At 38.8% G+C, this 12,341-nt stretch overlaps 1 protein-coding gene across 1 annotated transcript in view; it reads right to left on the minus strand.

Moving 5' to 3' along the window:
• The window catches only part of LOC103234279 (uncharacterized), a 102,385-nt gene that overhangs the window by 54,777 nt on the left and 35,267 nt on the right, over window positions 1-12,341 (minus strand). Inside the window, 3 exon segments of the mRNA XM_037992347.2 lie at window positions 8,527-8,631; window positions 8,634-8,671; window positions 8,673-10,023. Coding sequence (XP_037848275.2) covers window positions 8,527-8,631; window positions 8,634-8,671; window positions 8,673-10,023 — 1,494 coding nt within the window.

Raw genomic sequence — 12,341 nt, forward strand, 5'->3', positions numbered from 1 at the left:
AAAAAATTTAACAATGTATATCTAAAATTTGTATGGTATTTTAGATACCATAAAAGATCCGAATAGCCAAAGCAATTAAAAGAAAAAAAAGTGAAGATATCCCTCTACTTGACTTTGAAATGTACCACAAAGCTATAGTAACTAAAACACTATGGTACTGAATAAAAACAGACATATAGGCCAATTGAGCAGAAAAAGAGACCAGAAATACATCTGTGTATTTACAGCTAGCTGATTTTAAATAAAAGTGACGATTTCTTAAGGAAAGAACAGTATCTTCAATAAATGGTGTTCAGAAAACTATATCCACAGGCAGCACAGTAAAATGAGATCCTTATCTCACACCATATAAAAAAATCAACTGAAAATAAATTAGATACTTAAATGTAAGGCCTGAAACTACTACCAAAAAATAGAGTGAAATCCCCATAACATTGTTCTGGGCAGTGAGTTTATTTAACCTCAAAATCCCAGGGAATAGAAGAAAAAATAGATTAGTCAGATTACTTCAAATTATAAAGCTTCTGCACAAAATATGGTACAATCAACAGGATGAGACAACTAAGTAATGAGAGAAAGTATTTGCAAATCATACATGTGACAAGGAGTTAATATTAAAAATATATAAGAAACTCAAATGATTACAACAAAAAACAAACAACTTAAAATAAGCAAAAGGCTTAAATAAGTCTTTTTCAAGAAAAGACATACATATGGCCAACAGAAATATTTAAAAATGCTCAATGTCAATTATGATCAGAGAAAGACAAGCCAAAAAACAATATGAGATATCAAGTCACTCCTGTAATATGACTCTTATTAAAAAGAAAAAGAATAAAGTGCTGGGAAAGATGTGAAGAAAAGGGAATGCTTGCATACTGTTGGTTTGAATGTAAATGAAGACAGCTATTATGAAAAATGAAATAGAGATTTCTCAAAAAACTTACAATCTAACTACCATGTAACACAGCAATTGCACCACTGGATGTGTGTCCAAAACAGATAATGCCTAATGAAGAACATTTGCACTTCTATGTTGTTTGCAGCACTCTTCATAATAGACAAAATATAGAATCAATAGTTCAGGGCCGGGCACGGTGGCTCACGCCTGTAATCCCAGCACTTTGGGAGGCCGAGGTGGGTGGATCACCTGAGGTCGGAAGTTTCCCACTGTCGCCTGGGCTGGAGTGTAGTGGCTCCGTCTCGGCTCACTGCAACCTCCACCTCCCAGTTTCAAGTGATTCTCCTGCCTCAGCCTCACAAGTAGCTGGGATTACAGGTGTGCGCTACCACACTGCCTAATGTTTTTGTATTTTTAGTAGAGATGGGGTTTCACTACATTGACTAGGCTGGTCTCGAACTCCTGACCTTGTGATCCGCCAGCCTCAGCCCCCCAAAGTGCTAGGATTACAGGCGTGAGCCACCACATCCGGCCAGGAAGTCTGATATTTTACCAGTCTGGACCCAGTACATTGCAAGGCAGGAGCCGATGTACTTCAGGATTTTGGCTTTAAGCTTGGGGCACCTGGAGTTTCTGGTGATGATGGTAATGGTATGAAAGACACTAAGGGGGCAGGTGTTGCCTATGCTCACATAACTGCCCACTCTGTGAACACCGCATAACTAGTTTGCATGCAAACTCACAGTAAATGTTTTAATCCAAAAGCTGTCAGGATCTCCAAAAGTTATCCAGAGAAAATGACTGAGGAGTTGGCTACAGTTAGGTGACTAAAAATAAAAACTGAAGACTGAACTTCACCCATTTAAAAAATTATACAAAATAAGAGAAATTCCTCCAAATTGCAATATCAGCATAGAAAAAAAATATTCCTCCAAATTGCAGATTCACAGAGGTCATTTTACTATTTTGCAACCTTTAACGTTTACACTTAAAAATAGAAGATTCCGCATGGAAACATAAGTCATGCTATATCAAAGAATATTACATATAAAATTGTTCACTTACCATTAACTCTCTTAAAAATTTAATTTTTGCCAGGTGCAGTGGCTCATGCTTGTAACCCCAGCATTCTGGGAGGCCGAGGAGGGCGGATCACCTGAGGTCGGGAGTTCAAGACCGGCCTGACCAACATGGAGAAACTCTGTCTCTACTAAAAATATAAAATTAGCAGGGCGTGGGTGGCGCATTGTAATCCCAGCTACTCGGGAAGGCTGAGGCAGGAGAATCCCTTGAACTCGGGAGGTAGAGGTTGTGAAGCCGAGATCACACTATTGCATTCCAACCTGGGCAACAGGAGCAAAACTCTGTCACAAAAAATAAGTAAATAAATAAAATAAAATAAAAAATAAAGTCTGGGTGCCGTGGCTAACGCCTGTAATCCCAGTACTATGGGAGGGCAAGGTGGGTGGATCACGAGGTCAGGAGTTCGAGACCAGCCTGGCCAACATGGTGAAACCCCGTCTCTACTTAAAATACAAAAATAGCCAGGCGTGGTGGTGAGCACCTGTAATCCCAACTACTCAGGAGGCTGAGGCAGGAGAATCGCTTGAACCTGGGAGGCAGAGGTTGCAGTGAACCGAGATTGTGCCACTGCACTCCAGCCTGGGCAACAGAGTGAGACTCCTTCTCGAAAAAATAAATAAATAAATAAATTTTAAGGTATATTTTCTAGCAAATTTTATATTTGCCACACTTTGTATAACAATGTAGTAAGATTTACCTTTTACAAACAAACGAAACCCATGCAACTGATTTAATTCTCTCACCTGTGGAGTGTATACCTTTATCTTAATTCACTGATCTGAAAGTTATATTGATAAGGAAACTCTCCAGTTAAACCCAGTTTTGGCTCACACCTGTAATCCCAGCACTTTGGGAGGCCGAGGTGGGTGGATCACCTGAGGTCAGGAGTTCAAGACAAGCCTGACCAACAGGGTGAAACCCCATCTCCACTGAAACTACAAAACTAGCTGGACGTGGTGGCGCATACCCGTAATCCCAGCGATTTAGGAGGCTGAGGCAGGAGAATCACTTGAACCCAGGAGGCAGAGGTTGCAGGGAGCTGAGATTGCACCATTGCACTCCAGCCTTGGCAACAAGAGTGAAACTCTTTTTTTTTTTTTTTTTTTTTTTTTTGAGACGGAGTCTCGGTCTCGCCCAGGTTGGAGTGCAGTGGGCGATCTCGGCTTACTGTAAACTCCGCCTCCCGGGTTCACGTCATTCTCCGGCCTCGGCCTCCTGAGTAGCTGGGATTACAGGCGCCCGCCACCACGCCCGGCTAATTTTGTTTTTGTATTTTTAGTAGAGACGGGGTTTCACCGTGTTAGCCAGGATGGTCTCGATTTCCTGACCTTGTGATCTGCCTGCCTCGGCCTCCCAAAGTGCTGGGATTACAAGTGTGAGCCACTGCGCCCGGCCTAAACTCCATCTTAAAGAAATAGAAAACAAAAACATTTTTTCAGGGCATTAAAAAATACGAAGTTTCTCATCAAAATCTACAAGGTACCATGTGAAATGAAATGGCATGAAGACAACAATGAGAAAACTGTAGCCACAACATGGAAAAATAAGGGCTGTGATGCATACATAGCTGGAATACACATGATACGAACAAATCTGAAGAAAATGAAAGCAGCGATTTTTTTTTTTTTTTTTTTTTTTTTTTGAGACGGAGCCAGAGTCAGAGTCTCTCTGTCGCCCAGGCTGGAGAGCAGTGGCCGTGATCTCGGTTCACTGCAAGCTCTGCCTCCCGTGTTCACGCCATTCTCCTGCCTCAGCCTCCCGAGTAGCTGCAACTAGAGTAGCTGGAACTACAGGCCCCCTCTACCATGCCCAGTTAATTTTTTGTATTTTTAGTAGAGACATGGTTTCACCGTGTTAGCCAGGATGGTCTCGATCTCCTGACCTTGTGATCCGCCCACCTCGACCTACCAAAATGCTGTGATTACAGGTGTGAGCCACCACACCAGGCCAGCTTTTTTTTATTTTTATTTTAAGGCAGAGTCTCGTTCTGTCGCCCAGGCTGGAGTACAGTGGTGCGGTCTCGGCTCACTGCAACCTCCACCTCCCGGGTTCAAGTGATTCTCTGCCTCGGCCCCCAAAATAGCTGGGATTACAGGCACCCACCACCATGCCCGGGTAATTTTTGTATTTTTAGTAGAGACGGGGGTCTCACCATCTTGGCCAGGCTGGTCTTGAACTCCTGACCTCGTGATCAACTTGTCTTGGCCTCCCAAAGTGCTGGGATTGTAGGTGTGTGCCACCATGCCTGGCCACATTTTTTTTTTTTTTTAATTCCAGCAACACTCAGCTTTTCAGCCTAGAAAAAGTGTCCTCTCCACATAAAAAATCAGTTTTATTTCTTCACCACTAATATTTTCTATCTCTGACTTGAAGTTACAAACCAACTTTAGCAGAAATGTTTATGGCTTTTTCTGGAGCATGTTACACAGCAAGAACTGCTATATATGCTTTCCACATTTATATATAAAAACATCTTCATGACTTACTAAGCTTCCCTTGTATTTACCTGAACAATTTGACTCCATAAATAAATTTACTTATATCAATTATAAAAAGCAAAAAGAACAATAACTAAAGAATAGTAAGCTTATATACAGTTCTCCAATTGAAAACAAAATGGAATGTTCTAACTAAATAAAATGTAACAAAATACTCATTGTGGAATTACATATAAAAATTATTTTGTAGGCCGGGCGCGGTGGCTCAAGCCTGTAATCCCAGCACTTTGGGAGGCCGAGACGGGCGGATCACGAGGTCAGGAGATCGAGACCATCCTGGCTCACACGGTGAAACCCCGTCTCTACTAAAAAATACAAAAATTAGCCGGGCGCGGTGGCGGTGCCTGTAGTCCCAGCTACTCGGGAGGCTGAGGCAGGAGAATGGCGTGAACCTGGGAGGCGGAGCTTGCAGTGAGCTGAGATCCGGCCACTGCACTCCAGCCTGGGCGACAGAGCGAGACTCCGCCTCAAAAAAAAAAAAAAATATATATATATATATATATATTTTGTATGGACTACATTTCATGAAAATTATTCTTATAGTCACATTCCAGCTCATATATTTCATAAACTATAAAATATAAAAAAACACACAAAAAATAGAAGTCTGTCATGAGTACCAGGCAAGTATAAACAGATAATTTGCATCGGGAGATTTGGAAGCATAAGGCATAGATTATAGAGTAATAAATTCAATACAAAGTAGAGAGTATACATTTGCTTTTGGCATTTTTGAGGTTTTTAGTTTTCTAGTAGTCACCTTGTTAAAATGACTTGCTTTGTTCCTATATTGCTTTTTTTTTCTGAAAATGGGTACAAACTCATACTCCATAGTTTTCTTACAGCTAAGGTTTATCTTTAGACTAATATATATTTAACTCTATGTAAATCAAAACTAAAAGTCTGTATGTGTTTGCGGGCAGAGAAGCCACATGTTCAAAAATATATGTAAGAAAAATTTAATGTTTATTCAGGACTCAGAAATGTATGGATTTTATTTATACTTGTAATTTTAATAATATTTATTCAGGACTCAGAAATGTATGGATTTTATACTTGCGTATTTTTTATTATGACCATAAAAATAACTCTGTGACCAATAACAATTGTGCATTTTAAAATAACTAAAAGTGTAGAACTGGATTGTTTGTAATACAAAGGATGAATGCTAGAGGTGATGGATACCCCTGATGTGATTATATATTTTACTCCTGCATCAAAATATGCATAAATATGGCATAAATATATACTCATATTAGGTATCCACAAAAAATTTTAAAAGTAAATTGAAATGATTGAAAAATTTAACCTACAGAAACAATATTCTTTAACTAATTTGTGGTTTAAACCCACTGACAAAAGAGATTACTTGAGATGTTAATCCAGGCGCAGTAGCACGATCTCAGCTCACTGCAACCTCTGTCTTCTGGTTTTAAGCGATTCTTCTGCCTCAGCCTCCCAAGTAGCTGGGATTACAGGCGCCAGCCACCACGACAGGCTAATTTCTGTATTTTTAGTAGAGATGGGGTTTCACCATGTTGGCCAGGCTGGTCTCGAACTCCTGACCTCGTGATTCATCTGCCTCGGCCTCCCAAAGTGCTGGGATTATAGGCGTGAACCACTGCGCCTGGCCCCTTATTGTTATGATCTTTCATTTATACCCTTAAGTAAAGTGGAACAGGTTAAGGTTCGTGGCATAATAACACTTCATTGAATGCACAATAGTATTTAACATGTTAAAAATATTGGATTAAAATATTAACTTCACATATAATCTAACATTTTTTAAATATACTGGATTTTACTATACAAAAGTACAATTAGTACAATAATATACTAATTTATTTTCATTTAATTTTAAGTAAAATTAAAAATGTTTTCTTCTCATAATGCAAAATCATATTACTGTGAACACCTACATAATGCATCATTCAATATAAGTTAACCACAAAGAGCCTCTTCACTTAATTTTTCATCATGCATCTTACATTTTAATGTCCTTACTCTTTCATAGAGAAGATCATAATGGCCACTTAATAAAAAAGACTCTCATGTTTTTTTTCTTTTTTTTTTTTTTTTTTTTTTGAGACGGAGTCTCGCTCTGTAGCCCAGGCTGGAGTGCAGTGGCCAGATTTCAGCTCACTGCAAGCTCCACCTCCCGGGTTCACGCCATTCTCCGGCCTCAGCCTCCCGAGTAGCTGGGACTACAGGCGCCCGCCACCTCGCCCGGCTAGTTTTTTGTATTTCTTAGTAGAGACGGGGTTTCACCATGTTAGCCAGGATGGTCTCGATCTCCTGACCTCGTGATCCAACCGTCTCGGCCTCCCAAAGTGCTGGGATTACAGGCTTGAGCCACCGCGCCCGGCCGACTCTCATGTTTTTAATGCAGCAATAACTGATCACATACTTTCACACGTGAATACAACCAAAATAAACAGTAGGAAATATTTTGAGAGTTGAATTACATCATTATTTACAAAAAAATCGTAATTTCTTCAAGAAATAAAGTATACTTTGAACATAACTCTGCAAAAAACCCTTCTACTCCTTTTAAAGTTATATACAAATAATTTTTCTACCAACTTTAGTTGTTGCTTTTTTTTTCCTTTTTTTTTTTTTTTTTTTTGAGACAGAGTTACGCTCTTGTTGCCCAGGCTGGAGTGCAATGGCACAATCTCGGCTCACCACAACCTCCGCCTCCCAGGTTCAAGCAATTCTCCTGCCTCAGCCTCCCGAGTAGGTGGAATTACAGGCATACACCACCACACGTGGCTAATTCTGTATTTTTAGGAGAGCCGCAGTTTCTCCATGTTGGTCAGGCTGGTCTCAAACTCCTGACCTCAGGTGATTCACCCACCTCGGTTGCCCAAAGTGCTGGATTACAGATGTGAGCCACTGCATCCAGCCCCAACTTTAGTTTTATTTTCTATACTTAGCACTCTGATTTAGTATATCTGAAGTGTCAGTGCCTTATATATTTGTACTGTAAATTCTCTGACATTTATACAGATTTAATTTTGGTTAAATATTTTCATTTTTACTGCATCTGCAAAAATATATTTTAGTATGAACTCTGGTGTCTTCTAAGCTGTACTTTTTGAAAAAGTGTTTAAAATTTATTAAATTTGCAAAGTTTTTCTTCAATATAAATTCTCTGATGTTGAACTTTGAGCAACTACTTCAGAGTTTTCTTCTAGTACAAAATATGTACAATAAAATCTGTGATACAAATAAAGGTACTACAACCCTCTTCACATTTGTAATGTTCATCTTCAAAATAAATACCTTCTTCACTTTAAAGGTTTGTATTTCCTGAAAGATCTTTTGACGGTAATTGCACTTATATTCCTTTTATTAAGTATGAACTCTCCAGTGGTAAGATGTGAATAGATATTAATGGCTTTTTCATGGTCTTTATATTTGTACAATTTTTCTCAAGTATAAATGCTCTCCTGTGCAATAAGGTGTGAGCATTCGTTAAAAGTTTTGCCATTGTTCACACTTGTAGTTTTCTTCAGCATGAACTATCTTACCTATAATCAAGTGTGACAACCATTTAAAGGCTTTGTCACATTCCTTACATTTCTAGGATTTCTCACCAGTATGATTTTTTATGTTTAAAAAAGTTTTAGTTGTTGTCAAAAGCACTGTCACATCTTTCAAGTTTGTAGAGTTTCTTTTCAGTATGAATTTTTTTTTTTTTTTTTTTTTTTTTTTCCTGAGACAGAGTGTTACTCTTTACTCTTGTTGCCCAGGCTGGAGTGCAATGGCACGATCTCGGCTCACTGCAACCTCTGCCTCCCGGGTTCAAGCAATTCTTCTGCCTCAGCCTCCCGAGTAGCTGGGATTACAGGCATGCACCACCACGCCTGGCTAATTTTGTATTTTTAGTAGAGACGGGATTTCACCATGTTGGTCAGGCTGGTCTCGAACACTCGACCTCATGTGATTCACCCGTCTCAGCCTCCCAAAGTGCTGGGATTACAGGCGTGAGCCTCTACACCCAGCCCATGAATTATTTTATGTCTGGTAAGAATTGAGGACTTGTTGAAGGCTTTCCATATTCTTCACATTCATAGGGTTCCTCTTCAGTATGAATTTTCTTATGTTTAGTAAGAATTCAGGACTGGTTAAAGGCTTTGCCACATCTTCACATTTGTAGCGTTTCTCTCCAGTATGAATTACTTTGTTCAATAAGGTTTGAGGACTGGTTGAAAGCTTTGCTGTATTCTTCACAGTTGCAGGGTTTCTCTCCAGTATGAATTACTTTATGTTGAGTAAGAGTTGAAGACTGGCTAAAGGCTTTATCACATTCTAGATATGTGTAAGATGTATCTCCAATATGAGTTATCTTATGTTTAGTAAGGTTTGAGAATTGGTTAAAAGCTTTTCCACATTTTTCACATTTGTAGGGTTTCTCTCCAGAATGAATTACCTTATGTGCAGTAAGTTTTGGGGACCGGTTAAAGGCTTTGCCACATTCTTCACATTTGTAGGGTTTCTCTCCAGTATGAATTATCTTATGTGCAGTAAGGTTTGAGGACTCATTAAAAGCTTTGCCACATTGTTCACATTTGTAGGGCTTCTCTCCAGTGTGAATTCTTTTATGTTTAGTAAGGGTCGAGGACCAATTAAAGCCTTTGCCACATTCTTCACATTTGTAGAACTTCTCTCCGGTATGAATTATCTTATGTTTAGTAAGGTATGAGAATCGGTAAAAAGCTTTGCCACATTCTTCACATTTGTAAGGTTTCTCTCCAGCATGAATTATCTTATGTGTAGTAAGGGTTGAGGATTGGTTAAAAGCTTTGCCACATTCTTCACATTTGTAGGGTTTCTCTCCAGTATGAATAATCTTATGTGTAGTAAGGTGTGAGGACCGGTTAAAAGCTCTGCCACATTCTTCACATCTGTAGGGTTTCTCTCCAGTATGAATTCTTTTATGTGTAGTAAGGTGTGAAGACCGGTTAAAGGTTTTGCCACATTCTTCACATCTGTAGGGTTTCTCTCCAGTATGAATTATCTTATGTGTAGTAAGGGTTGAGGACTGCTTAAAAGCTTTGCCACATTCTTCACATTTGTAGGGTTTCTCTCCAGTATGAATTCTTCTGTGTCTAGTAAGGGTTGAGAACCAGTTAAAGACTTTACCACATTCTTCACATTGGTAAGAATTTTCCCTAATATGAATTCTTTTATGTTGAGTTAGGTGTAAAAGCATGCAAAACGATTTGTCACATTTTTTACATTTGAAAGGCTTCTTTCCTGTATGTCTTATCTTATGTATATTTGAATTTGAAAATGTATAAAAGACGTTCACATATTTATCACATTGAAATATTTCACTCTGGGTAGTTGTCAAACACTGGTTTAGTTCATTATAACACTCTTTGTGCAGATTACACTCATCCACACTTTTACAGTCTGTTCTTAACTGTAAATCTTCATGTCTACATTTTCCATATCTTCTCAATATGACTTCTTGGAAAGAATCTTTTATGCCCTGCTCTGGCCAAAGGTCTTGGGCAAAATGAGAATATATAACTGAAAGAAATAAAAATAACAAATTACTCCATTTACTAGACTCAGATGAATATGCTTTACAAATGTAACCCATAAAATTATACAAACTACATTAACAAGATGGCAAAGCAAAAGAACAAAGGCCCTAATTTTTTTTTTTTTTTTTTTGAGATGGAGTCTCATTCTGTAGCCCAGGATGGAGTGCAATGGCATGATCTCCGCTCACTGCAACCTCTGTCTCCCAGGCTCAAGCTGTTCTCCTGCCCCAGTGTCCAAAGTAGCTAGGATTACAGGCACGCACCACTATGCCCAACCAATTTTTGTATTTTTAGTAGAGATGGGGTTTCGCCATGTTAGCCAGTCTGGTCTTGAACTCCTGACCTCAGGTGATGCGTCCACTTCAGCCTCCCAAAGTGCTGGGATTACCGCACTTTGGCGCACTGGCCACCATGCCTGGCCCAAAGGCCCTAATTTTTTATGGACATGTAAATGTAACAAAAACATACAACAAAAATACATCTGAGGAAAATGTATAAATAAGTTACATGTGTGAAGTGCCCCAGCTGAGCACAACATAGAGAGTGACATAGAAGAAAAAGAAAAGTCTGTTACATTTACCCAACACAGCTCTTCCTGCTCCCCAATATAACCGTGCCTTTTGAAGTAAACTGCCAAGGTTTGGTTTCTTCTTTAAAAGACAATTAAAATACTGGCACATACATCTTTATTACTTGCTTCTAGGGTCCTGTCTAGACACTGGTTTCTGTCTCCTATGACATATAGTGCTGAAAGAAACAGTGGTATACTTTGGAATGACAGTTTAACTCTGCTGAGACCAAAGCTAAATGTTACAGCAGCAGAGAGGCTGCAGTCCCACACACAGAAAACAGGTGTAGCAAGTTATTACTATTAAGAAGAACCAAAAATAAACCAGGCGTGGTGGTTCACGCCTGTAATTCTAGCACTTTGGGAGGCTGAGGCTGGTGGATCACTTGAGGTCACAAGTTTGAGACCAACCTGACCAACACGGTGAAACTCCATCTCTACTTAAAAAAAAAAAAAAAAAAAAGTAGCCAGGTGTGAGAGCGTGCACCTGCATTCCCAGCTACTTGGGAGGCTGAGGCGGGAGAATCACTTGAACCCAGGAGGCGCAGGGTGCAGTGAGCCAAGATTGCGCCACTGCACTCCAGTCTGGGAGACAGAGCAAGACTCTGTCTCAAAAAAAACTAAGAAAAGAAGAAACACAAACTCCTTTAATTAAAAAATAAACACAAAATTGTAGATAAGACACATTCTAGGAACATGTTTGAGAGACTCCCAGGATCTCTAATCAAGACAATTGTTCAGACTATGCCAGGACAAAGCTACATTATAAAGATTGTGACAGGTAACATTTTTTAATGTCCAAATTTCAATCAAAGATTACAAATGTATACAAAATAAGGCAATATGGTTTTATCAAAAATGTTATAAAAGTTTCAGAGAGAAACCATAAAAAATGTATGTATTAATTTTAAAAATTGAAAATAAATTGAATACTCAGTGAGTGAAACAGAAAGAGAACTACAGAAAATCAGAAAAATGAGGGTAAGAACAAAAATATGTAAAATATTAGAAAAACAGAAATTATGACGGCAAAAAATCAAAAAGACTAACTGAAAAATCCTGAAAGTAAAAATGACATAAAAATGAAGAAGCTCAAAAAACAAACTAGGATATACACAAAGATATTTATAACAAACATATATGTAAGCACAATTTCAAAAGTCACATGCAAAAACAGCCTCTTGGAAACTGCAAGATAAAAGTGATGTATCATTTGCAAGCATAGTCTTATTAGATAGCCAGTGAATTGTCAACAAAAATTTTGCAAGCCAGAAGGGTACTGTCTGATACAGTTAAAGTCCTGAAAATAATAGCTATCAAGTGAGTATAATATCATCAGCAAATATGTCCTGTTGAATAAAAAAACCAAAACCTTCAAAAATAACCAAATTCTGAAAAAGTGTATTAGCACTCCATATGCTCTACATATAAAAGGTGCTAAAAGCAGTTGCTTCAACTGAAAATAACATTATTCAATGAAACAACACATAATCATAGAAAAATACATTATTTTCTGGAAAAGATATCCACAAACACAAAAATGGAATTTTTTTTTTTTTTTTTTTTTTTGAGACGGAGTCTCACTCTGTCGCCCAGGCTGGAGTGCAGTGGCGCGATCTCGGCTCACTGCAAGCTCCGCCTCCCGGGCTTACGCCATTCTCCTGCCTCAGCCTCCCGAGTAGCTGGGACCACAGGTGCCCGCCACCTCACCTGGCTAGTGTTTTGTATTTTTT

Source organism: Chlorocebus sabaeus, chromosome 6 (assembly GCF_047675955.1).
Source record: "Chlorocebus sabaeus isolate Y175 chromosome 6, mChlSab1.0.hap1, whole genome shotgun sequence".
Classification (NCBI taxonomy): domain Eukaryota; kingdom Metazoa; phylum Chordata; class Mammalia; order Primates; family Cercopithecidae; genus Chlorocebus; species Chlorocebus sabaeus.